The sequence below is a fragment of the Aythya fuligula genome, chromosome 9, assembly GCF_009819795.1.
Source record: "Aythya fuligula isolate bAytFul2 chromosome 9, bAytFul2.pri, whole genome shotgun sequence".
NCBI classification, from domain to species: Eukaryota; Metazoa; Chordata; class Aves; order Anseriformes; family Anatidae; genus Aythya; species Aythya fuligula.
In genome coordinates, this window is record NC_045567.1 from 25,939,821 (window position 1) to 25,967,082 (window position 27,262).

The 27,262-nt window shown below is 41.2% G+C and overlaps 3 protein-coding genes across 11 annotated transcripts in view; 2 read left to right on the top strand and 1 right to left on the bottom strand.

Annotated features, from left to right (window-relative positions):
* The window catches only part of MED12L (mediator complex subunit 12L), a 155,191-nt gene that overhangs the window by 49,098 nt on the left and 78,831 nt on the right, over positions 1 to 27,262 (bottom strand). For 7 of the 8 annotated variants that reach the window (XM_032193002.1, XM_032193005.1, XM_032193003.1 and 4 more), the window contains 15 exons: positions 17,058 to 17,205; positions 16,347 to 16,465; positions 15,050 to 15,193; positions 14,327 to 14,490; positions 13,700 to 13,831; positions 12,372 to 12,599; positions 10,206 to 10,347; positions 9,237 to 9,357; positions 8,406 to 8,507; positions 6,363 to 6,476; positions 4,087 to 4,286; positions 3,338 to 3,526; positions 2,309 to 2,383; positions 1,996 to 2,186; positions 1,510 to 1,671 (listed from right to left, as the gene is read on the bottom strand). In XM_032193002.1, the coding sequence (XP_032048893.1) occupies positions 1,510 to 1,671; positions 1,996 to 2,186; positions 2,309 to 2,383; positions 3,338 to 3,526; positions 4,087 to 4,286; positions 6,363 to 6,476; positions 8,406 to 8,507; positions 9,237 to 9,357; positions 10,206 to 10,347; positions 12,372 to 12,599; positions 13,700 to 13,831; positions 14,327 to 14,490; positions 15,050 to 15,193; positions 16,347 to 16,465; positions 17,058 to 17,205 (2,231 nt within the window). The remainder of the gene's footprint in view (positions 1 to 1,509; positions 1,672 to 1,995; positions 2,187 to 2,308; positions 2,384 to 3,337; positions 3,527 to 4,086; positions 4,287 to 6,362; positions 6,477 to 8,405; positions 8,508 to 9,236; positions 9,358 to 10,205; positions 10,348 to 12,371; positions 12,600 to 13,699; positions 13,832 to 14,326; positions 14,491 to 15,049; positions 15,194 to 16,346; positions 16,466 to 17,057; positions 17,206 to 27,262) is intronic. The other variant, XM_032192998.1, reaches the window with a different exon arrangement.
* Positions 18,015 to 21,883, top strand: P2RY12 (purinergic receptor P2Y12). 2 transcript variants are annotated; one of them, XM_032193009.1, is made up of 2 exons: positions 18,015 to 18,292; positions 19,840 to 21,883. In XM_032193009.1, exons 1-2 carry the CDS (start codon positions 18,167 to 18,169, stop codon positions 20,881 to 20,883), a joined length of 1,170 nt encoding a protein of 389 aa, XP_032048900.1. In that variant the 5' UTR covers positions 18,015 to 18,166; the 3' UTR covers positions 20,884 to 21,883. The 2 variants fall into 2 exon arrangements, with proteins under 2 accessions (XP_032048900.1, XP_032048901.1); XM_032193010.1 differs by having other exon boundaries at positions 18,239 to 18,292; positions 19,844 to 21,883.
* Positions 21,950 to 25,838, top strand: P2RY13 (purinergic receptor P2Y13). Its single transcript, XM_032193012.1, has 2 exons — positions 21,950 to 23,887; positions 24,410 to 25,838. The coding sequence occupies exon 2, from the start codon at positions 24,423 to 24,425 to the stop codon at positions 25,452 to 25,454; it is 1,032 nt and encodes a 343-aa protein (XP_032048903.1). The 5' UTR covers positions 21,950 to 23,887; positions 24,410 to 24,422; the 3' UTR covers positions 25,455 to 25,838.

Sequence of the window (27,262 nt, forward strand, 5' to 3'; positions counted from 1 at the left end):
AGTGGGGTTTGAAAAAAAGATACAACAAATACCCTGTATAAGATTTTGTCATGAACAGAGTAGGAAAGTTTGGTTTTGATTGAGGTTGAAAGGTTTCAAAAAGGCGCTGGTGAAGTCATTTATTGTTGCAGTTATAACAACCTTTTAAATGCTTTTACTTCTGTGCACGGGACCTGTCATAGAGGAAGGGCTTAACAGTTTCTACAGCATTTTATTTGTGGTTTGAAGAGATTCTTGTTTTAGGTTTTCTATACATGATCTCTCCCATACAAAAAGAAAGCAGAGAGAGGTTCCATACTCCCTTTTACTGATGCAAAAAAAAACTGGCAAATTGCATGAGAGCCAGTGAATAGCAGAAGAGTGCTGAAATACCCGGAAATACCTAGCAAAGAGATCCGTAAAGCAAGATGTCATTTTTGTCTATCAGTGGAACAGGCAGGTACTACAAATGAAGTAGAAGGACAAGGATTTAATTCAAAAACTGAACACGGCAAACCTCTCTAGACTGATATATTTGTTACATGAGAAGCTTCTTAAAGAGAGAACACAAATGAACTAGGGTCCAACCTGACACAGAGTAACAGGCATACAGCAATTATCAGGGAAAGAAAATAAATAAATCTCTTAACCCTATGGGTAAAATAAGCTAGTTGGAAGAGGCTGAAAAAGAGCAGATTTAAAAGGTTTCACAGAATTTAATGACAACCATACGTCAAAAATCAATACATGCAAGAGCACTATAAAGTGGTAATGCCCAATTATTGGTCCCTTGTTCAGGGAAAATATACAGCATGAGAAACATGGAGGATGAATAACAATGCTCACTAATAACACAAGAACAATAAACTTATAGTGGTATCATATGTAACAGTCAAAAACCCTGAGCCTTTAAGAACTGATTTGCTTTCTCTCTAATAAGTGTACTTTGGAAGAGCTTTCCAAGAAGAAAGACGGTCAGTATTTGAAGCTAAGAGGCTTTGTTGTGTAGAGTGTTTAACGTAATTTACATCATAACTGGAACAAAATAAAAACAAATAATAAACACTGTACAAGAATATTTTACTAAATGAAAAATCAATAACTATTAAATCATTAAAATTCTCATTCCTTTGGAAAAGTTAGAGATGAACTTCAAGCTCCACTACTCTCCACAGGAATTAAGTGACATCTTAGGACAGTTATGGTATCTTACTGGCAAGGAAGTGGCCTACCACCATAGAAGGGAAGAGACAACAAGCCCTCTGATTGTCCTTTTTAATTTCCAACATTACCCATCAGCAAGCTGCAGAATAGCCACTGGAAGACATGTTACAAAGCTTTCACATTTTGTCTTCTGAAACCAATGGCATTTTTCAGATTAAATGAAACCTGAAACCTGTCTCGGTTTGATAACTTACTGCTCCAAAGAAGTGAGCCAATGAGGCCTTGTGAAGCAAAAACCCAGCCCAGTATACCCCTCCTTCAAAAATACCTTCCAGCTCTGTTAACAGAGAATTCCCAAGGTCATACCTCTTTTGCTTCTGTCTATCTCTTTCCTTCTTAGAAGATGACCCCAAATGTTGTCCTTTCTCCAGCTCTTCTCCCGCAGCTTTCAAGACCCTACCTTGAACTGAGGTAGGCAGTTTTGCAATCAAGGGAGCCACCAGCCATACTCCTCGCCTCTCAGAAGAGCTAGAAACAGAGCAAACGTATTTCAGCCAAAATATCCATGTAGTTTTGCAACCAGTACTAGCTGTTAAAAAACTGAACTGCTTTAATAGAGCAGTTGGCACAACATGTCTGGAGTAACTACTGTGGACTGAACAATCATAATTTCTGGTTTCCAAAAATTCAAGAATAGCAACTATATTTATTGTTAAACAAAAGTAAATAGAAGTAACCTTCAGGTAACTCATTTCTGTACATCCCTGCTTCAAGTGCAAAATGTCTAGGCAATCTATGCAAAATTAAGCATCACGTTGGCTAAAATAATTAAAAAGGTGCTACAGAAAATACCTTAGGAATGTCTTTTTACCATTCTGTCTTGTATTACTTGTGTCAGCATTTCCAACAGAGTTTGGATTGAAGAGGCCTATACCAGAGTTAGAAGAGTTATTGTTTAGATCAGCGGATTGCTGAAACACCTCTATTGTCGCCTTTGCAATATTATCCAACAAGCTGTTCATTTCAGCCACAGACCCAGAACCCTACAGTAAAACATAAGCAAACTAGCACATTCATGGTATGTTTGCTCATGGACTACGTTAAAATTTAACAGTCTTATCTAAACATTTAATGCAAAAAAGTAAGTTTGAAAACAAATACTCACAGACTCCTTCATGCACTGCTTGATCATTAGTTGCAGCTCCAACCAAGACTGACGGAGAGTCCACTGATCTAAATTCTGTGAAAGAATTAACATTACAAATACAGGTGTCAACACTTCAAAGGTGCGAGGGGAAGAAATATCTCATAATTGAATGTATTATATGCAAAAGCCTTCTTATAAGCAGATCATCACAATCACTACTCTTTTTAATAATCTAATGGCATTCCAGAATATCAGACCCACTCAAGAAACTACATTAATGGTCCACCATTACTCAGTAACTGTGCAACTTTTCTGAATAAAAATCCTGCTCTCTGCAAAATATGAGTTTAGTTAAATACAAATACAGAAAATGTAATTAGTATTTTCTTTAATAAATATATTTAACCATTGTGCTGTCATCCAAATAGACACATTTGTATTTAGTACAAGGCCATCTAGACATGATTAAAGTAAACTAAGCAGCTAAAGTGATTGTTTTGCAGAACACCAATCAATTTTTGTCCTGGTCTGGCTATTGTTGACTCGACACAGTTGAGATTTCACAGAAAATCCATTTTTGTAAGTTTGAGGAATGAAATAGTCCTATAGTATTTGGATTTAAAGAAGCAATCAGTTTAGGACCACGTGGATTGCATTTGAGCCTTTTCCACAGAGCAGGAGTGTCTTTCAAGCCACTGCTGTCACAGAGCCCTACTGAGACAGTATGCATCTCCACCTAAACATCCCCAAAAGCAGCTCCCTTTTCAGCAGCTCCTTAACGGCTGACAATGATAAACAGTAACAATGAGCATGCAGCACACTTGTTTCCTCCAAAACTGTGAAATCAGAAGTAGAGGCACCAGAATTCTGTAAGATGTTTACAGCAAAGACTAGAGATCCTGAGCACATATAATGTTTAAAGAAGAATCTAACGCTTGGTTGCACCAGGAATTGCAAATCATCATCACTTTGTGCTGCTGCTGAATGACAGGTTGAGTTACTACCTCACAGGTGGTTTTTGCACCTTCTTTTTCTCCACTGCATTACCTGAAGTATGCGTTTGATGTGCTGCCTCTGAGGGTTGTCTCCCTCAGTGCATTCTTTAATACCATGAGGATAGCAGATAAGTTGAAGAAGTTTCTGTGCTTGTTTGTTTGAAAGAACAGGATCCAAAATAAGATCTTTGTCTGTGCATAGCCTCTCAGGTTCTTTTAAGCAGTGTTCTCCAACCCATTCCTGTAAGTAACCAGATAACAGATTCAGAAGATAGTTTCAATGTTCAAATATTACCTTTCGTTAAGCTAAGCAGAAAAGTGATTTTCTATATGCAAAACTTAAAGGGAAATATGGTTTATCTGAGATTAGAAACGTCATCTGTCATTCAGTACCACCTGAAAGTATGACTGTTAACTGTTTTCAAAAATTAATTTCTTCCGAGCTTTGAAGAACTTCTATAATTTGAAAGCAACTTTGTAATAAAAGAAAGACTACTGTAAAAGCACTTTGAACAGACAGCTGATGGAGTGGTCCTACTGTCTTCTCAAAGTGCTTGAGAGTCAGGCAGGAAAAATACCTCAGATCTGATAGAGCATAGGGAGACGCTAACAACCAACTTATGCCATTATTTCCCCCACTAACAGTCTATTAAATGTCTCTGCTCCAAAACAGGAAACCCAAAGAGAAGTCAAATATTTAAATATTTCAGCATTCATTTTATACCAAAATACGTTATCCTTTTCAAATAAAATACCATTGTTTCGCTAAATGAAGACAGAAGAGTAGTTCTTACAAATTACCTGCTGGCAAATAGTTCTTAGCACATATCTAGCATACTCGCTTAAACTAGCAGTTTCTATGGAAACAGCTTTTCCACATGATTTCAGTGTGTGAGAGGAACCCCACATTTCATCCTCATTTAGGTCTTCTAATAAGCCTCTCATAGTGAAGTCCTCGCTCTTCAAGGTGTTGACACTGCTGCTGCCAATCTCGGCATCACCTGCAGAGCAAAGGACACAAGCACAGAGTGAACTTTACCCAAGGCCCCATGCCTCTAGACAGGGACATCTGCACAGGCACAGGCAAGCTGAGGAATAAAACAGGAGTAACAGGAGTAAAGCTTTTTCTTTAAAAAAAAAATAAATTAAAAAAAAAAAAACAGTAAGTTTTAGTGATCTGAAAATCGCTACGGCCAAAGTATTGCCTGCTTGCTTCATTTTGCATGGTATCTTTTTGGTGGATATTTCAGAAGCAGAAAAACATTTATACAGATCAAGCACAACTAAAACCGCCGTGCTCCACAGGAAAGTGGAGCACCTTCGAATGCACAGACTTGCTTTGGCAGATAAGGAAGTGTTGGGTTACTCATTGTTCTCAGATGTCTGATTTTTCCAAGTCTTCTCTCTTACTTTGATTTATTAACACTCCATAGATCAAGAGACAAGTCTCGACTGATGGTACCCTCAGTTGTCTTACTATGAACTTTTCCACCAGAAGGATGGACCTTCATGGGAATGGAAAAGGGCAGCACATGGTGAGAGAGCCCTGGCAAACATGGGAGAGCTGATCTTCCCTGCAAGGCATCAGCTCAGCTCTGTGCCACCATCTGCCTGAAACAAGCAGGGGTGACCAATGGAGCAAGGAAAAGCAGTTAGGACATGATGCAAAAAATAAGACCTGTAACAGTCTATGTTAAAACTGATGTTTAAGGCTTTGCAGCCGTGGACAAGAAAGTAGATGCAACTACAGCATGTAGAAGTGGAGAAAATAGCAGAAAATAGCCCACACTACTGCATGTAATAACACCCTAGAGTCTGTGAGGCCTTCCAGGAGCGTGCAGGTGAAGCAGGATAATACAGCCAAATTGTTAAGTCAGCACAAACTCCTGTGGATCACACCTGTTTGACCATATATGATAGTTATCCCCTAGAAAACCTCTCAGTTTACCACCAACATCAACTAACATGGCATGACAAGGCGAAATGGTTTGTTTCAGCACCACATTAAATATTTACTTTTTTAAACATCCACTTCCACACCATGGCCTCTGCTTATACATTATGCTAGGATTTCTTCCTAAAATCGACAACTACCAGCAAAATATTAAAATAAGGAGACTGACAGTGTAAACTGACAGATATGTGAGTTGCAGTGAAGACACAAATAAGCTGTGTGTCCAGATCTTCCTTCTTATCACCCTGCACCAAGACCCTATTCAAACCATGTCCCTGTGTAGGGATGAAACAGCAAGTGTTCACACTGCACAGTATTAGTGAAGAAAAATAGCAGATCTCAGCACTCTGAAGTGCAAGAGAACATAGATAATGGCCATAAACGTATTTCAAGCTCACTTTCAATCTATCAGTCCATCTCTGCTAGCTATTTCCTTAACTTCTTTCCCAACATAGTCATGTTGTTAAGGACTATGAGGTTTTTGAGAGTACTGAGACACTGACCAACAGAGAACATAATGTTAGTACTCTAGCTGGAGGTATACCTCTGTTGGTATATGCACATCTGGGAGAACTTGTTTGTTTAATTGGACGTTTACTTAGCTCCAAAAATACACATCACCACAGTTCCCCAGAGCTTTACCTGAACTTAAGCCAAATCAAAACTCTGAGATAGTTATTTGTTTGAATAAATATTACACTCCTTGTTCATGGAGAGTTGCTTTGCTTAGCAGTGATTCTTTTTTAAGTTTCTCAATGACTGACAGACACAATTCGTGGAAAGCACAGAAAAAGGTGGGAAAAGTGATCTGAGACCTTATTTCCTCTTGAGCGTGACTTGCCTGAATTTGAAGCGTACTGGGACTTGGTGGCAGGGGAGGTCAAAATGTTAAAAAGCCACATCTGCTTACAGGCTCATCAGCTGGGGCTGACTCACCAGAGAAAAATGCTGTCTCTTGACCTGTGGGGGAAACACTACTCTTATGCTACAGAAGCACAGACAGCATCTACATTTTTCTTCTGTCACCGGCGCTTTTCTTTCCCAGTATATGTGAAGTATCACGGTACAACTTTAACCCAAGCCCTAGAGCAAAAACATTACGCATGACTCTGCATAATCTTACCAAGCATCAAAATTGCTTTTAAGACTGCAAACACAGCTCCCACTTCTATACTGTTGTGAGCAGCAGCCAAGAGGTGACGATCACAAGAAGAACGAATTCCAGGAAATAATTTCCCTATGGAAAGAAGAGCAAATCTTTTGGAAAATGGTTATGCTTTACCATCTAAAATTTCCTTTGTACAAATTCCTTTTCATCCAAAACAGCTATAGAAACACGATAACTGAATGAAGAATCGAATGTCATAACTGAAGTTGAAGACCAAAGGGTAAGTCGTTAAAATCAAGTGGGATACGTGGTGTTCCGGTTTTGGCTGGCATAGAGTTTGTTTTCTTCGCAGTAGGCTTGCATGGTGCTATGTTTTGGATTTGAAATTAAAACAGTGGTGATAACAGTGATGGTTTTGTTGCTGCTGAGCAGTCCTTACAAAGTCAAGGCCTTTCTGTTTCTCACACTGTCCCACCAGCAAGGAGGCTGAGAATGCACAAGAAGTTGGTGGGGGGTGGACAGCCAGGGCACTGAGGGCATGTCAGTGATGGCATTTGTCTTCCGAAAAAAACATCATGCATGTTCAGCCCTGCTTTCTTGTAAATGGCTGAACATCTGCCTACCAATGGGAAGTAGTGAATGAATTCCTTGCTTTACTTTGCTTGCATGTGCAACTTCGGTTTTATGTATTAAACCGTCTTAATCTCAACCCACAAGTTTTCTCACTTCTGCCTTTCCAATTCTCTACTCCCCTAGGGTGTAGTGAGTGAGCAGTTGAGTGGGGTTCAGCTGCCCACCAGGGTTAACCCATGCCACATTGTTGTGATGTATTAATATCAAATATTAAAATAAGTTATAATTACTTAAATAGAAAAAGAAGCCAGTCATTTCACTGTTTCTATATAAACAGCAAATTTAGCCACAATGAGATGTTGAAGTGTATTTTGGTTTTGACTTCACAGATGTAGGAAATGACTTCCTTTACCTAGTCTTCATGAGGCAAAATTAATTAATATAAACGCCTGTTGCACGGTTAAGCCTAATCCCACAGTTTAGAAGCAGACTGCAAAAGCCATCAGTGAATGCTTTTTCTGACTTCAAGGAGAAGATACACAGACTGAAAGATAGGGAGGGAGAAAGGAAAGACAAATCTACCACCTTTCTGAAATGGTCAACTGAGCCACACACAATAGAAGTCTGCAATGTAGTCACATCTTGTTTGATCTGTACTACCTGCTAGAGTTCTAACATGACTCTCCCTTTCCATTTAAATTAATTTCTATTTCTAGGGAAGCCTGGAGCCACGTAATGTATTTCTGTTATTCAGACAGTATTCACAGCCTTTACTTATTTTGTTCAGATTTGTTAAGTGAGGTTCATTCATTTCTGTTGAATGAAGAATGTTGAAAAAGAAGCTACTACTGCTTTTAGATGGAAAAACTTGACGTCACTTAAGAGTTTAAAATAATTTCAGGTTATTTTTGCCATAGAAATAGTCTTGTCATCAAGTTTTCTGAAATGCTTAAGAGTCAAAACACACGTTATTTTAATGGTTATTTCGTTTTAACTGTCAGGTGCTTGTTCCTTGCCCTGTTCCTTCCTCTTTTGGTCTGTGGCAAAACCACCCAAGTCAGACCACAGAATATTCAAATTTTAAAAAATTATTAAAAAAAAATCCAATAGGAAAGATACATTAATGGATTTTGAGGACGGTTTTCCTCGTGTTTCTTCTGTTGGACTAGATGTTTTACTGTGCCTTACTTAAAATCACATATAATTTCAGTTTACACACAAGGCTACCAAGCTGCATTATGTGTATTCCTATCAGTTTCTACATCACTGCAGGATGACCCACATGCAGCATGGACGCACACAGGACATTTTTCCAACAAATAAGAATAGTATACATCACCTTTTAACTAGAGAAAAATCTGTAATTTTAAGCAGGCTGTAATTTCTAATTGCACCATGGATATTTTCACACATGAAATCTGAAGCCACCCAAAAACATCCAGATTCACTCTCTGAAATGAAAGGACCATGCAGCAGGCAGCTTACCTGTTTCCTGTGGAAAGAGGCAGACCTGGGGTGTCCTGAAGAGGTGTAGGAGAAGCCGACAGGTCATCCTGGCCCCAGGCTCAGCATCTGGATCCCCGCAGGCTATGGAATATGGGACATGGACATAGGGCATCTACCCAGGACCTCACAAGTCACGCTGGCAGGCCTGGAAAGGTTCTAATTCACAGCCCCATTTTAAATGTAAATACAATAATTTCATCAACAGGAATCAGCATTTATGGCCTTCAGTCATTAAAAAACAAACAAACAAAAAAAAAAATCACAGGAAAGAATAGTATGATTTTTGTTAAGCAAGGGACCTAATTAATGGCAGAAGAGAATACATGGCTAAACTGCCTTTTGATAGTCAATGAAGAAATAAGAAAAACAAATCCAGGCAGAAAATGAAAAGAAATGGGATGTGACCAACAAAGGGGACCATAGCTGCTGTACTCCAGGGTGGATGCAAAGATGGTGTCAGAGAGAAAATTGATGCCAGAAGGAAATGAGAGAGAAATGCACACTGTGGGCTACAGAGGATACATAGAACAGGTGAGCTTCCAAAATGTTTCACAGCACAACCCAAGTAGATCTGGCAGACATTTGGTGATACTGCATAACAGAAGAGGACAGAGCATTGTCAACAAATCTGACAGCACTTGTCAGCTGTGGGTTCTCTGATCTAACCTGGCAGCACTCCTTTTGCGAACTGCAGGGACATACATGCTGTAATGTACAACAGGTGGCGTTTCACTACTTATTCAGTCATTGGAAGCTCACTAAAAAGTCTTAAGTTTTTCATTCTAAGTTTTTCTCTGAATACATTCTTACCAGCTGCAAGAAGAGAAGGCAGTGCAACGTGCTGAACTACATCCTCCAGAGAAAAGCACTGTCGGGCAATCAATATAGCAATGAAAGTGGCCAGGGAATCATGGAATGACAGGTCACTCACCTGGAAAGAAAAACATTGCTATGCTTCACGTGGCAGTGCACATCTCGCTGCCATGATTATTAAAGAATTAAATATTAGAATAAAGAGCAAAATGTACACACATATGCATCTGTCTCCACATTTTAGTGCATTACCAAACTTTTAATGACAAATAATGATAGCTTTGAACTAAACTTTAACACAGACCTATTTCAAATAGCACAAATTAATTCCAAAATTAAACCCACTCATCCTATAAAAACCTGGGACAATTTTATCATTCTATAAAAATTGATAATACCAACACTCATTCCTTAGCTTAAGGACAAGAATACGTCCCCAGTGTACACAACTGCAATCTGTTCCTAAACTGCAGATCAATATATTGGATCAGATATTGAATAACGTTAGTCACCATAATCCTGCTGACTTAACAAGGCTATGGTAACTTATACCAGTTGAGTTAAGAACAGCAAAATGTACCACAAACTCTACAATTTAAGAACCAACACCAAACACGGGGTCTTTAAAACAGTTATTTACACATCCATCAGCACTTCAGGAAAAGTATGCCAACATCTGCTCCTTTCCAAGAGCACCTCCAATATTCTGTAACATTCCATAATAAAGTAAGAAAAAAATGCTGACAAAGAGAAATCTCTAAGCGCTGCCCAAATTTTACATTCATGCTGAAGATGTAGGGAAGAATAAAAATCAATCAGGAACCTCATGAAATGCCTTGAAAACTGATGGACATAGGACCAACTTTGTGCCCAGCACTATGCACTGAATGGAGACCTTACTATACCTCTAAGTGCACCTGAGGTAAGTAAGTTTAACAGGTACTTTAGAAGACAGTGTGGACTTACATCGACGCTGCAGAGCAGATCATTGAAACCCCACACATGATTTGAAGAGCAGCAAAGAGCTTTTACAACCCCTAGCCACTCTGAGCTCAGCACCGTGCAGCATGCCGTCAGCTCCGCACAAAGGTTTGCTATGTCATTAATCCTATGAGAGAAGAGAAAAACAAATACAGAAGCAAGATCTTTTGAATACAATTAATATTTAGGTCAAAGGAAATCGATGTCTGACAGAAGAACCGGTGTTTCCTTACTTAAGGGGAGGGTAATGCCCAAAGGTGATTACGCTCCTAGTACATGTAACCTAGTGCGATTCGGCTGTGGACAACTGCCGCACCTACAAGCAACACGCAGCTTGCACTCACACACAGCAGCGTGGGACCTTTATTTTCTGTGAGCCCAACTCTGTGCACCTTGCCCTGGTACTCGCTCCCCTGCCTGTGCTGAGCCACCCAAAAAGAGGGACGGAGAGCCAAAGCCCCGCCGCCCGCAGCCCCCCGCGGCAGACGGATGCCCTCCCTCCCTGTCTGGGCACGCGGGGCTGTGCTCAGCACGGCCCTGCAGGCAGCAGCTCTGTCCTCGCTCACAGGCCATCAGGCAGCAGTGTAGGTGGTGCATGGCCCCAGCCCCTGGGGTGGTGCACTGCGCCAGCCCAGCGCTGCTGCTTAGGGGGAAGGAGAGGGACACGAAATCAAACGGCATGAATGGATTTCATTTGACCGACTGCACACTGTGCAACGTGTGATTCAGTGTGTGACTCAGAGTTGGGTAACACGGCAAAAAACAGAGCAGAGCTGACTCATCCCAGTGCAAGTTATTTTTTCCCTGTTCCACAGCGAAACTCGTTCAGCCACATGTGGATGTTGCTGGTCTACAGAATCGCTGCTGCTTGGCTGCTCTGCTCTCCAAAGGTGCCCCCCATCTCCTAGATGGCTTCAGACTGGGGACGGGGAGAAGGGTACAGGAACAGCACACGCTTTGGGCAGAAGCCAATCAGGAAAAGAAAAAAAATCCCCATTTCCTCAGGTTTTGTGATCTGTCAGTAACCTTAACAAAGATGGTCAGCTACTGCTGCACCTAGGCCTAACTATCAGGATTAAGAATTTCTTACTAAAAATTGGAACATAATTGGAACAGAACAGCAAATTCTGGTGATTTTCATTGTTTAAGAGGAATAAGGTCCTGGAGGCAGGATAAATGCTAGATCCAAAATTGGTGCCCACTTCAACCTGCATCAGGGACTGCAGAACAAGAAACTAGGGCAAAAAGTTTCAACACCGTAACGCCGCATTTGCACAAGAAGACGGTCTATATACAGAGGAAAGAGGAAGCAATTGAGAAAAGAATGTATGAATTATGACAGAAAATGTACTGTCAGTGGAAACCTCAATGCTGATGTTAGTAATTTTACTGCACGAGTTCTTCACAATACTTCTTGTCTGTACCTTGAGATCATCTAGAAAGATCTAACAGCCGTAAGGTCCAAGAAGTGACACACAGGATCAGACAGAAGCTGCACGGTATGGTGACAAAAGGCAGCACCTGCTGGTGTCAGAAGACAGCCACAGCAAAACAAAGCAGGAAAACCTGCTAAGTGCTGATCTCATCCTAAACTTGAATTGTTGGAGAGCTGATGGAACCATGCACCATGAGGTCTAAACTACTCTTAAAATATAACTGACAGTCGTTATAACTCTAGTAGCTTCTATTTAATAAAAGTTAATACTTTATACAAAAGATTTTGACATGTTACATATTACACACAAAGATGAATTTCACTATGAAAAATTAAATTACAATATTTAATGATTTAAACATCAATTGCATCAGAAGGAAGCAACCTAGTGCAGAACCTTCCTTCATTTACAGGCATCTAACAGTTAAACACTGTGCTGGGCCATCCTACCTGGAGCAGTACACCTACTGGTACAAAAAGCTTACTGCTTGTCCTACAGTGAGTACTTCTTACTCGTTAATCCCTTCTGTTAAACTATGCAGATTGATTTAATGAATGAAAGTGAAGGGAAACTGACAAAATAAGCTTTCAGCAATCACAAAGAGTAATGAATGAAAACAATTGCAACAAAGACACAAAGCAAGCAGGCGAAAGGAAGCCTCACCTGTATCATGTAAAAATCCATACAGTTCCAATTCCAGAAGGGTTTGCCTTACCTTCCTGCATCTTGATGCCCCATACACACATTCATTAGTGCATTGCAGACAAAGCTGTAGCGGTTGGCTGCGTTATCACTCAGGATCTTGCCCAGCATTGAGTAGTTAATGCTATGAGCTGAAGGATTCTCGATAAAATCTAGCATGAACTCTGGGTCCCACAGCAGATTGGAATTTGAAGGCTGAACATTGCTGTATATTGTTTGCTTCACCTTAGAACAGGCACTACTGAGGACCAAAAAAGAGAGAGTTGCCCAAAAAAAGTATTTTGCACAAATACTATTGAACATACCATGTGGGGTCAGAAAGTTCTAGTTTGATTACCATTCTGTACACAATCTCGTTTTTATAAGAAGCTTCTATGACATCTACTGCCATGGTGAGTGGCTGGATAAAGGAACCCACACACGTTCCTTTTGCGCAGTAACTTCCCAGAACACCACAGGCCTTTCCAGTGAGCTATAATGGTGCTTCGTAACACTGCTCTCCCTCCTCATTTGTTATGACACAACAAACTGCAGCAGCGGTAAGCAGACTTAGTTACAGGAAAATGTAAAAACTTATCTAACTTACCTCCCCCCTATATCTAGTAATAATGTGACACAATTGACAACTTTTTGAAGGATGAAGTCAGTAAACAGAGAAAAGATACATAAAAGTCATGTTTTGGCATTTAAAATTATGACAAAAGACCAAGAAATAATAAAGGCTAGCGATACCTATATGTTAATTTGCTTTATTTGGTGGTGGGAGTGGAAACATAGAAATATACTATTAGAGAAGAACATAAATTTCACACACAAAATAGTCTAAGGAGTGTTTGTCTCAAGTGTTAGATCTTATACCATAGCTGGGAACAGCATCCACACAGACAAACTTCATTGATTTTCTATCCAATGTTAGAAGAATTTTGGTCAATCTCTTGCAGTATTACGGAAAACAAATCAGCTCCATTAAAACCTATGAAAGTGAAGGCAGGGGGAGGGTCCCAAGCTGTGTCACGGCTGCCGCAGCAGCTGACCCAGTGCCGATGGTCCCCACTGCCCTTGCACCACACGTGCTCCCTCCACTGCTAACCACAGCACAGCGAGGAGGGCCCCCAGCAATAGCTCCTCCACGGCAGGTACTGGCACAAACACAAGGACTTCACGGGCTCAGGTCCACATGCTGTGCTGCCACACTTGGCACACGCAATAGGATTTCATCCATAAAGGTAAAGCAGCAAAGGCAATGGGGTATTTTCCATTGACAGCAAACTTAACTGAAAACAGGAGTCTGCATCAGCCTACAGGTTAGGCAGTAATAAGAAAAATCGCGTTACCACCCACCTGAAGAGGTCTCCAAACTTGCTTCTCAGGTGACTACAGGATACATACAGGTCATAGAGGTAAGCTAAAATACACCTTTCTGGGGAGGAACATTCTGAGGGATTAACAACGTGCTTGACCACCCCACACAACCTGCAAAGATAGAAACCATTCTGAGTCCATTCCAACACAGCTTAGAAACGCATCTCATCCTGTTACATGTTGTATAAACCCCATTAGCTAGGTAACACGATTACAAACGTTGCATCTACAAACTGATGGGCTCATTTGAAGTTTGGTGTCACCTGTGAGTTTAAATGGGCTCCAGAGAGGACAGAACTCCCTCCAGGGAGGGGAGCCCAGGGAAGAATCAAGTGAATGGGTAACAAACTGAGATATACAACTCCCACCTGTTCCTAGGCTACCAAGGGCACAGGTCATACCAGCAGGAGGGAGCAGGCTGCAGTTGAGCCGTCTGCTCGGCACTAGAGCAAGCACAGACCTGAGCTTGCTTGCAGCCTTCCAGCAATGCTGCAGCAGCTTCCAGTGCCATGCACTGCTTGGTCTCACTACCTGAACCTACACACATTTTTTGTTTAGAAGAGAACAGAAGAAATACTTTTTTGGAAAAGTGTAGCTGCCACGTACCCTTCGAATACTTGCGCAGTTTGCTCCGAGTTGAGAATGAGGCAGGCATGATAACGCCGCAGGACAGCAACAATGCAAACACACAGTCCTGTTGTGTAGCTTCCTGCCAGGCTGGATGACTTCAGCAGCAGCTCTGCCTCCACAACACTCAGCTCGTTCAGCAGCTAAAAACACATACACAAAAACAAACAGCTGAAAATAACTTCCAACTTCAAAAAAATAAATTAAGGAAATACTACATGGCAAGCCAAAACAAAATCTTTTTCACTAAAGAACAAAGGAAAGAGGCAGCAAAATCAACTGTTACAAGTACAGAACATGTCCCTCAGAACTATTTTCAGAAGAACACAATATTTCTGGCACCTACATGCTTTACAGTGTAATAAGATGCTTGCGCCTGAAACAGTGAAGCCCATACTAAAATATATTGTGCTAAAATAATCCATTTTTTTATTAACTATATATATATATATTTATTTTTTTTAAATAAAGTAGATCTGTTCACTGCCCGTAATGGTCAGCGAGTAGGACAGAAGGGGAAGTATCTGGGTAGTTTTTTCAGAGGTTAGGAAACTGAAAGAGAGAAAGTCTCATGACAGCAGATCAGGAGAATATAATTGGTTTGTGTTTTTTTTTTTCTTTTTTTTTTTTTTCCTGATTTTACTTAAAAATGTATCACAGCTTTGTCCTGATGAACGTATTAATAAAATTAACTCTTCTTACCTGTATTGCAAAGTCTATCAGTCCGTTGATGTTCAGTGCTGGTTCCATGAGATCAAAGATAAGTTGTATATGGTGAGCCAAGGGAAGATGATATGATGTTCCTGAGGCAAAACTAGTTATTTGTTCGAGAACATTACTGGAGATCTGTGAAAATAAATGTTGAAAAGTTGTATGATAACTGACGACTTCTCAGATACACTAGTGCTCCAAAAGTACTAAATTTGTTAATTGGTAATAGCAAATTACAGCATTTTGCAGATAAAAGCACTAACAAATCATGCATAAGTACAGAGTATATCTTTACCATCATGCAAGTCAGTTGTAACACTTTTATTTGCTACATAGAGAAAGCAGAAACATGCTGGTCTACTGCTTTATAGCTAAATGTCAAATTGATATTAATACCTACAATAATTACTTTTTTACTCTGTGGGATCTTTTTAAAATTCAATTTTTGTTTAAAGGAGAGACAAAATCTATTTTCATCCTACTGTGTTGTGCTGTTTTATTGAAATAATTACTCAAACGATATCCTGCAAACAAAACAAATGTAATGAATTCATTCAAAACACCAGATCTAGTGATGTGTTATAAATTAAGTATCAAACACGAACCTCTTTTACTTTGTTTCTTAGGCTAGCCTGAGGTTATTGAAAAATACTTTAAAACAGTAACTAGAAGTAATGAAAACCTATGCAGATACATTTGCACACAAGTCCTGATACAAATCAGGAAAAACGGGCTTGTCATTTAAAATAAGTTACCTTCTCAAGTCAGCCCCTAACATAGTTTTTTAATGCTAAATGTTAACTATAAATTTAAAAAGAACAAACTGTACTATCCATCTGTTTCTCAAAGAGACAGTCAGTTTGTTGCACAAACACACAGAAAAGAGCTCACCATCCTACATGCACACAGATGCAGTAACATACCTTTTACATACACGAGAGATTGACTGACAGGTATCTAATTTACCAGTGATCCCTAAACAATAACATTAACTGAAATGGAAAACTGATTTCAAATTTTTCACTTAAAAAATCATGACGCCTATAACAGCCCTCAAAGCTTCTTAAAATTAATAAAAAAGTCCAAATAAACCAAAACAAACCACCAAATACCTACTGAAACAGATATTCTAAAATGCCAGTGTACATTTTTTTCTCTTGCCTTCAAAGAAGCAGTGCACTCAAAATTCTTGGTACATACAAAACATTTCTAAAAACCTAGATTCACTTCCTATTTGATCTCTCTACAGCAGAATATAAAAGGCTACAATTTTATACATGGGAAGTACCTGAGATGTCACCTGATGTTGATCAAAATATGACAGTTGCTGTAGTTTTGTGAACACCGTCTCAAGGGTTGGAAATGCTTCTTGTTTGTTCTTCCTGGCTTTTTGCCCTTCATCCCCAACTTAACAGATAAAAATATTTTGGTTATTTTATATCTAATGGAGCCCTAGTAGCTCTGCAATATTACTGCTTTATAACACAGTTAAAAAATTTAAAGCTTCACTCATGACTACATAAAACCCTTCTTCTCTCAGTTTTCCAAAAATACTTGGGGTAAATACAGAGCATAGCAGGTAACAATGTAAAAGCTACTTTAAGATTATTCCAGTGCAAGAAGGCGCTGTTCAATAATAACTGACAAATAGTCACATTGTGTTACTAGGAAGGTAAGGAATATGTGTGTAAGGGCTGGCCAGTATCTCATATTCCAGGCTTTAGCCTAACGGCAGTGTTGACAGCCAAACTGCTATGATGCTAAATAGGGATTTCTAACCACAGTGCAGGGATTTCTAACCACAGCAGCCTTCTCCTGTCCCAGTGCCGCGGCACAGCAGGTGCACTCTGTGCTGTGGGAATACAGCACCTCACCCAGTGATCGTCAAGGGGAGGAAAGCCAAGGTAATGATCAACATGCACAGCTTCAAACTTGCTGAGCACCTCAGCTCCCGTGATCTTCTCTACAGGCTACCGTACAGCACTGTTAAAGCATTTACCACCCGTTTCAGTAGTGCTCTTCTTATTCAGAATTTTCAGGATGTCTTTGGTAATCTTCTTCAATTGATGTCTTGCTTCGTCACGCTCCTTACCAACACCATAAAGAAGAATCATGCGCTGGTTACACTCATGACTTGAAGATTCATCCTGAAAAGACCAGAAGGAATGAAGCCTCTTTTCTTTATTATTCTTTTCTGTTATCACTTGCAGAAACCCAATAGCCCAGACTGCAATACACAATAACAAACTCTTCATCACAACGGGCACCTCATCTGATTATTCACATGGAGAAAATCACTGAAAAGGGTTAAAATACACGGGGAAAAAATGTAACTTCGTATTATGAATTCTATAAATATCTGTAAAGACAGAGTCAGAAGATGCATAAGGGTAATCACCCTTAGCTGCCCCGTGGATTGATATTCAGTAGTAAGTCAGTAAATAAAAGATGTCTAGAAACTGCATCACTTCTCTTGCTACATACAAATCCATTAAAAAGAAGATGCACCCCAACAAAATTGTGTTCTGTACATCCAAAAGAAATAGACATACGTATAGTTTACTTAAATTCTAAATGATTATATTTAGTCTTCTACTAAAATATATTCCATAATGTTGATGCACAATAACTTAAAAACTTGGAGAACTGATTTGCAAGTCATATAAGGTGTAAATATTTCGTGCAGTAATATAATTACCTTCTCCAATGACTGTTTCTCTTTAAAAATGAGATTACTTAAAGTTTTCAAACAGATAAGGCTGTGTACAAAAGTCATACTAAACAGCACGCACCACACAAATCACAAGGCAAAAGATAGCAGGCGGAAGTGCACTCTACGCTCACAACGTTGCAGTCTTACAAAATACATGACCTCTTTTAAAAATAGTGTCTCTGTCAAAAGCAGGAAGTAAACCTCAAATTATCTATAAAATTCTATTTCGCTCTCAGTTCTAGAGGAAACAAAAGGAGAAGCACTGACAGCATCACCTGGAATTTGCAGCTGTCTCTCTGGCTGAGAAACCAGTTCAAGCCAGAGGAAGGTCTAAGTGGCAGATCTGGGATGTGAAGCTGTTCCTCCAGCTTCTCCAGGCTCCCAGGGACTTGCACATGAACACTCCTGCCTGCTGCCACAGCGTGGAGCGAGAGGAACCGCAGGCGACCCTCTGCCAGCAACGTAAGCTTCCCAACACAGGAAACACACGAGATTTCATCACTTCTCAACAGCCCACTACGGTAATCTCCTCTGTTTTATGGTTTATTTGTTGGTTTTGTTTTTTTTTTTCCTGATATTGCATGTTTAGTGAATACTTATTTTGTTAGGATGACACTCGGCAGTGAAATCTGTCATGTGCTTCACAGCAAAGCAGATTTAGAAATTCCTCTCTAAGTCCAACAGACAGAAATAAAACTTTGCAGGTCTGTGAGAAAAATGCTGGGGATGCTCAGGCACTGGCTGACAAAGCTTCAGCTCCTCCAGGCACCTTATTTTACAAAGACAGAGATCGTTCTGAACGATAGCAATTTTTACAATTGCATCGTTACTCACCCGAAAGCCGCTCCTTTGGTAATACCAAACTGACCAATTCAACACCCCTGCCTGGCTCCTTCTGGCACCCAGTTTGGATCAAACCCTATCGGACCAAGGCTTTCAGGTTAGGAGCAAGTTTTCCACTGAGTCCCTGCTACGAGTTAGGGGGATGCGCACGGGCGGGCGTTTGCGGTAAGTGGCCGGGCGATGCGCTCTGCGGGACAGCACCAGCAGCACTGCCGGGGGCCGTGAGCCACCAGCACTCCCACGCTGCTTTGGCACTGTGGTTCAAGTCAGCAAAGTTTGAGATCTATTTGCAACATGACACTCGATAAAGTAACTGATTTAGAAAACTGACAGGATAAACTAGTAGTGAAGTTATACATTAATACTTAGAATACAAATGCCTTTTACAGACCGTGCTGGCAAATGTGTAACCCCTGCAGTAAGATGCTGCTAGCTATCTAACTGCTGGCATGCACAACCAAAGAGCAGCCACTCATGTCTCACCTCTGTCCCCCTGGGAGAAGCACACAGGGACTCGGGGGGCCACGTACACCCCCTGGAGCCAGCCCAGTGTTGGGAGCACGGTGGCAGCCTGCAAGTGGCTGCTCCCACTGTCTGGCAAAGGGCATGGGGGGAAAGGGAGAGAGCAGCCTCAAGGGTAACCAACAGCAGGCTGGAGTAGTGCCTCTGGGAAACAAAGACAGCCAGCCAAGCAGAAAAAAATTAAAAAAGGGAAATTTGATTACTTTTTACTTCAGCCTGGCACTGTTAAATCTGCAGTCAAAAGGAATTTAGCTGCCATCTCTCTTCCACACTATGAAGGATGTGGAAAAGGATGTTTCTCCTTCTTCCTTGTGAGAAAAGGAGGTAGTTTGTACAGCCGCGTATCAGACAGTGAATCGGCAGCCCTGCCGGCCCACACGACGGCCTCGCTGCTGCTGCACTGAGCTGCTGCAGGCCACCCTCCCCGTTCACGGCCCCACCGCCCGGCCCAGCCAGGTGGAGCTCAGCCTGGGGGGGCCCTCCTGGGGGTCCCACCCGCCCAGCCCCTGCCTGCACCCCCTGGCCAGCTCTCCCCCTGGACAAACCCAACATCCTTGGTCAGATAAAAACCCACCTGGCAGCAGTCAAAGCCCCACTGGAACTGTACCCAATGCAAAAATTAAAAATAGACTAAAAATGCTGAAGTCTCACAATAGATATAAGACCCACTTGGTTTATTTTTTCTTTTGTTTGTTTTCACAAGGAAGGTGGGAAAGACAAAATGCAAGTGAAAGCCACAAACAACTTCAGCTACGCTGGCAACGGCAACAACTGCAGCAGCGATAACAAAATCAGTCAGGTCATCTTTCCTTTGCTTTACACACTTCTCTTCCTGGTGGGTCTCACTATGAATGGCCTGGCAACATGGATCTTCTTTAAAATATCCAGTAAATCCAATTTCATCATCTTCCTCAAGAACACTGTCATTTCTGACCTCCTCATGATCTTGACTTTTCCATTTAAAATCCTTAGCGATGCAAAGTTGGTACCGTGGGTGCTGAGAGGATTTGTGTGCCAGGTCACCCAGGTCATATTTTACTTCACCATGTACATCAGCATTATGTTTCTTGGGCTAATAACCATTGATCGCTATCAAAAAGCCACTTCACCATTCAGAACATCAACCACAAAAAGCCTTTTTGGTGCCAAGATCCTGTCCACAGCAATCTGGATATCAATGTTTACTCTTTCATTACCCAACATGATTCTAACAAACAAGGAAAAAACATCTATGAATGTAAAGAAGTGTGCTCTCCTGAAATCTGACTTTGGCTTAGTCTGGCATGAAATCGTAAACTATATTTGCCAATTTATCTTCTGGGTTAATTTAGCAGTCATAGTTGTATGCTACATGCTCATAAGTAAGGAACTGTACAAATCCTACAAAAGGACAAGATGCACAGGAAAAGCATCTAAAAAAAATGTAAATCTGAAGGTTTTTATCATAATTGCAGTGTTTTTTATTTGTTTTGTGCCATTCCACTTCACTAGAATTCCCTACACTTTGAGCCAAACAAGAGACGTTTTTGAATGTTCTGCTCAGAACACTTTGTTTTACTTAAAAGAGACCACACTGTGGCTGACATCACTAAATGCTTGCCTAGATCCATTCATTTACTTTTTCCTTTGCAAATCATTTAGAAAATCCTTGCTAGACACGCTACGCAAACACACGGAATCGCCAGAACTCCGAGCACAGATGGCAGTGCAGAATGAAGCAGACGACACAGACGAGACACCACTCTAGCACCATGTAGGGACACTAACCATGTCCCTACTTGGCCACCTACGCTTATTTGGGAGACAAGGGAAAGCAGTAAAATCCTGCTGAAGGTTATCTAGAATTTTGCCAACACCTTTACAAATTGCCCTACAGATGAAGCACAAACACACTGGAACCAACATCACTGGTTGAAGAAATGGCAAAATTAGAAAGCTTGAATAAAACAAGAGCACCGTCTGATCACAGACTCCGTGCTTGTCAGAATTTCTAAGGAAAAAGTTAGAATTTATAGTTGGAGCTTGTCCTGGAAGAAAAAAATAAAACAGAGTCATGAAATGCTACAGAACAGAAGATGACATGCAGAGATTTTACAGAAATAGCTTAATTTTGGCCAGAGTAAAGTCCATGACAACACAAGAGCCAACAGATGTAAACAAAGTCCACAACAAACATAGTTTTTAAATACACGAAGTTCTTACCTTGCATGCAACCATAAGATAAACAGAAATATATGACATATGTAGGTAAACTACCTGTGTAGATTTTTGGGAACAATAACATTTTGCTTATCTCATTACATGCTTGCAGTTCTTAATCCATTGACCAATAATTACTTTATGTCAGAGGAAATTATTTTATCACCAGGCTTACCTTGATGTGTGTTCAATCTTCAAATCCTTCACCTTATTATATGACAAATAAAAAATGTACACTTTTATAGAGTGTATAATGCACTGGAAAATGCACAAAGATTCAATCTACAGAATACTTAGATCTTAGTGAAAGAAAAACTAATGGTAAAATTTTTACTAATTATTAAGGGCAGCCTGTTTGCACTATACAAGAATTGTAACCATTTATGCCTTTTCATTTGGAAAAGTGGGAAAAAGGAGGAAGGTATTCTCAGGAACAATTATCATTGTAATTACACATGAAAAATACGCAAGACAAATGTAATAAACTATGTTTCATTTAGTGTAGCTGCAAAACAGCTCCCAGCCAGAAAAGACGTTCCAGCAGCAAACAAGAGCTCAAACCTGCCCCGAGCTGATGTCCTGCCTACACCTCTGCAGTAGTCATCTGGTCCCTGGCGGGGCACAGGGAGCTTTCAGGATTGATATCCAACTTCCTAAAACATCAGAACACAGTTCAATTACTTCAGCACTCAGCCTTGGAGCCGATGCATCTCTTATAACCTGCCTGCCAAAATCAAGGATTTCACAAACTTTTTGTGTACGGCTTATGCTGATTACAATCAGTGCTAGGTCACGCTGCAGAAGCACCATTATTTCCCTGAAACCAGCAGCATTGCCAGTCACTTCTGAGTGCATTTTTGGCAACCACCTGGGCCCAGGAGACTGCCCAGCTCCCAGCTGGTGCCTGGAAGGGACTTGCGGGATGCCCCTTTTCCACCTAACACCCATTCTCCACATTCTTTGCACACACACAGAGATTTATTATTTAATTATCTGCCAGCTGCTCCTCCTGGTCAGATGGTGTGCTCAAACAACAGACACTGCAGCTCCCTGCATACCACACAGATGTCACTGATGCCGCACGCAGGCACTTAGTACCTGCCTGTGAAGCTGGCGGCATTGTCAAGGTGTAAGAGAAGAAAACGTGGAAGAAGCTGACTTGGCAGTTGGTAATAGGATATTGCAACAGTCCATCTCAGCTTTATATTGTCTTTGAGGCATGTGCAGAAGTCAGGTCAGGCAGCTAGGGGCATGTCAAGCTGATGATGTTGGAAAGGGTGACTCCTCAAGGCACTGTGCTCTCTGCCAGACTTTTAACATCAACATCAGCGTGTGCACGTATGTTAAAATGTACATGCCAATACACGGACATTATCGGTACAGCCACACACTGAGAACCTCAAAAAGCAATCCACATCTGCTCACAGAAGGACGGCTTCAACATGAGGCCGTTCCCACACCACACCAAGCAGGAAGCCAGAAACAGCTGACACAAAAGCAAGATAAATCACATTACTCAAACAAAACATTCTGTTTAAAGAGAAATGCATTGCATTCCAACAAAATGCATAACAAATACATAATAAACACATAAAAAATAAAAAGATATCATGAAGCAGAGGCAGCTTTTGCCAGAAAGAGAAAGTCTCTATATTTGGCATGCCATGTCACCCAGCCACACTGGCATCGAAATGAACCAGAAATGCCATGCTGAAGATCAGAAGTAACGCTCAGGTTCCTGTGTGGGATTAACAGTTCCACAGAGAAAATACACCTCACATTTTAAGATTTTTTTTTTCCTTCTTCTCTTCACTGAATCTTCACCAGGAATTCAAATATTAATTATTGTCCAACAGATTTCAAAGCTTAACTGTTCATTTCAGTGTAAACCATAAAATACAAAGACTGAATGCATTTTTTCTTGCCTTCGGTGGTCTATCTAGCCAATTACTCAAGCTACAGAGGGAGGGTACCATTTCTGAAAATGTCAGTGTACATGATTTTGTAGCCAAGTAACCTCAATGCTTCATCCCACTTTAGCAAAGTCTGCTTTGAGCAGACTTTCTGGTGATGGATTTAATGCCAAATAGCACTGTCCAAATCATGGGAATTCACACACATAAGCTACATTTGAAGATTATCCTGAGAAACTGTCAGGAAACGTTCTTTGTTCATTCTTCTCACATCTCTAAAGGACCCAAATAGTAATGGCACAGTGTAGTTGATCCACACAAACAAAAATCCAGACAATGTGCCCACCTTCACAGATAGGGTCATTTTTTTTCTTTGTCAGTAGAGAAGAAGGTAATATACTTTTTGACAGAGACCAAAAGGAAAAGAGAGGCAACAGCAAACGTGATTAACTAACTTGGATGGTAAGTGGAAATGAGGAAGGAAACAACACATCACCACCAGCAGAAAAAGTTTCTTCATTCTACACATTTCCCCATTCTTAATACTTTGCTTGAGGCTTCTGTCAGCAGAGGAACAGCAGATGAAGTGGAGATAGCCAAAGACCCCTCTTCAAACCAGCTGCTGCCAAGTTTGCTCAGGTACTTGCACTATTGGAGCGTTCATGTGGTATGACGGGGCACTTGGGCATCTGGCTTTCAGAGATAGGAGGCTGATAACCAGCGGTGTGCATCTTATTCTCAAAAACATTATTTAAATATGTGCTGAGAAAGGAAAAATGGTACATGCTTGGTACAAAATACCAGAATTCACCTTCCCAAAGGCACCTTGGTTTTCAGCCACAACTCTAAAATTTGTATTCAATGTTAAAATACGTGCCCACATAAAGACAAATGGTTCTCTAGGCGTTGTGCTGTTATACCTCGCTATTATGTTATCTTAGGCCTCTATAATGAATATATAACATTTCAACTTTTCATTAGACATTAGTGTGTAAACCACGTAAACTTTGACAAGGTTTAGATTTAGTATCAGCCAGTCTGTTTAATGCATGTTCCAGAGTTTTTGTGTAAATTGTATAAACCTGCTAATCACTGCCAGGAACATGTCATCTTGAATACAAACTGTTACGCTGTATGTTTTCTCTCTCCTTTTCACTCAAGTCTATTCTGAAAAATGGAAGACTTTGCGAACGAGAGTACCATCAGTAACTCCAGCGGAGCACCCTTCTCCACCCCGTGCCACCGAGACACCAGAGTTACCCACCTGGTCTTCCCGGTACTCTACACACTCGTCTTCCTCCTGGGACTTGTACTGAACAGCCTGGCTCTTTGGGCTTTCTTCTATATTCCAAGCACATCAACTTTCATTGTCTACCTGAAAAACACCTTAGTATCTGATTTTATAATGACACTGATGCTTCCTCTGAAAATCCTGACTGACTCTGGCCTGGGACCATGGCAACTCAAAGCCTTTGTCTGTCGCTTTTCAGCCGTAATATTTTATGACACCATGTATATTAGCATAGTGCTCCTTGGTCTCATTGCTTTTGACAGGTTTCTCAAGATTGTGAGACCCTTTGGGAAGTTCTGGGTGCAGCATGTGACCTCAGCAAAGATCCTCGCAGGCCTGGTCTGGTTCTTCTTCCTTGTTCTCTCTCTACCAAACATGATCTTATCAAACAAGAAAGCAACACCGCAATCCGTAAAGAAGTGTGCCTCGCTGAAGAGCTACTTTGGGCTCAAATGGCATGAAGCCGTCAATTACATCTGTCAGCTCATCTTCTGGACTGTTCTCATTCTTATGTTTCTGTTTTATGTAATTATTGCCAAAAAGGTATATGAGTCTTACAAGAAAACACAGAAGAAAGAAAACAAAAGGGAAAAAAAGGTCAAGGGGAAAGTATTCATCATTTTTACTGTGTTCTTCTTATGCTTTGCCCCCTTTCATTTCAGCAGGGTTCCCTACACCCTGAGTCAAACGACAACCCGAATGGAATGCCATCTGCAGAACCAGCTCTTTGTCGCTAAAGAAAGCACTCTTTGGCTGGCTGCCACAAACATCTGCATGGACCCTTTGATATACATGTTCTTGTGCAAACCATTTGTAGAGAAGATATTATGCAGGAGAGTAGGCACATTTCAGAAAACAGTTCATACAAATGCCAAATCCGAACTGGACACACGAACGTCGGCAACTGAACCTTGATTCTGTAGCTCATATTCATTTGTGGGTATTTGTATATTGTGGAGAAGTTAAAAAAACAATGTTTTACTTCTGCTGTAGAAAATTAAAGGGCGGTGGTACTGTAATACTACTACTAAATAAAAGCGAGACACTGGATTTCCATATTTATGCTCACCGCTTAGCTTTGATAGGCAAAAAGCTGTCACTCACATTGCCACCCCAGATCTAACACTGATCTTCCCCCAAGCTCTGCCCTCTCATTGGGATCACCGTCACTAATCAAAGCTGGGGAAGCCCAAGTGTGTCTTGGTTGTGCCTGCCCAGCCACGGTTCTGCTGCACTCGCACCACAGAGATCTGTATCACCTCAGTCAGACACTAATGCGACTTCACAGCTGTAACCACACCAGTCTGAATAAAATAAAAATAAATAAATAAATAAATAAAACTGCATTGGTAATGCATAAAACTAACAGTGATCAGCTTGTAGTCTTGCATTGCTATTGTGGCTCTGCGAAGTTAACAAGAACTAGAATGCCTTCGCTTAAGAACAAGATACCGACTAATTCTATCTGCTTTAAACAAACAACAACAAAAACAAAAACCCTTTCTTATTAACACTTAAACATCTTATTGATAGATGCTTCTAAAGACAATTTAGCTTTATTTGGGAATAAAACACAGAGCTCTTGATTTTGTATGTCTGTAATTTCCCCCCTGGGTGCCAGCTCAGCTGGCCGGCTGTAGGGCGGGGAGGAGGAGCCGTACCTGACAGAGGGAAGGAGGACACGCTCCATTCCCATCCCTCCCCGCCTCTCATACACATAATTACTTTCCTGCCACCTAACCCTGTTTCCTCATCCTTCCTCTCCACCTCCGAGGAGATGTTTGGGGAGGACATGGTTCTGCAATACCTCAGCCCCCAAGCATATGCCATGGCTGGTAGGCAGAGGACCCAAAACTCCCTGCAAAGAGCAGCCCTGAGCCGTGCAGCACGCACCCTACCTCACTGCCCACCAGCAGGCAGTGCCCAGGAGCCTCCCCTCGGTCGCGTGTTCTCCCTTCCCAGAGCTGATGAGCGGAGAAGAAAAGGCAGCAAGCAGCGCTGCCTCCCCACTCAAACAACCAGCTCCAGCTGGCTCGTGGTGCTACTCACCTCTCCAGCAGCCATCCCACCAGGGAAGTCCAAATCTACCACGCCTGAAGAGAAACTGCTTGTAACCCAAAGCCCTGACATTTATTCCACTGTTTTAAGACATGAAAGAGACACCAACCATTTATTGACTCCAATTCTAGAAAATACACTTGAAATCTGTTAAAACTACCTTAGACTTCAGCCAGAAGCTTTCTGGCTTCTCCAACAACCCCCTTCTATCTCTGCTTGTCCCTGACATACCCACAACCCGGGGATAACCTCTTCATGCGCTGCTCAGGCAATGTGGCACTGCAGAAGGGGCCTCAGGGAAAGCATCACAACTTGCTCTCTTCCATCCTGCGTACAGATTATTGTAACTGCCTTCACCTCGCCTGCCCCACTGCACTGTGCCTGGACGCTCACCTCCTGTGGCCCTTCTGCTCGGTGACACTGTGGGACAGAGATGGGAGAGTCCCCAGCGCCTGGCTGAGAATCAGTCTCGGACCTTACCAACAAACTTCACTTCTCGAGCTCTCTTGCTAGCTTTGTGTCTTTCTCACGTGTGCCAGATGCTTTGATTACTACTTGTTTGTTATTTCTATAACTTTAAATATTTACAAAAGCCCAATGCAGTCACGTAGCTTGCTCCATACAGCCTGATTTTTTCAGAGCTGTGTTTAGACTACTGTGTATTA

Coding starts and splice junctions, on each gene's coding strand:
- P2RY12 (XM_032193009.1), top strand. CDS start 18,167: ATGAACACTCCTGCCTGCTGCCACAGCGTGGAGCGAGAGGAACCGCAG. Junction 18,293..19,839: donor CTTCTCAACAGCCCACTACG/GTAATCTCCTCT, acceptor TGTTTTCACAAG/GAAGGTGGGAAAGACAAAAT.
- P2RY13 (XM_032193012.1), top strand. CDS start 24,423: ATGGAAGACTTTGCGAACGAGAGTACCATCAGTAACTCCAGCGGAGCA.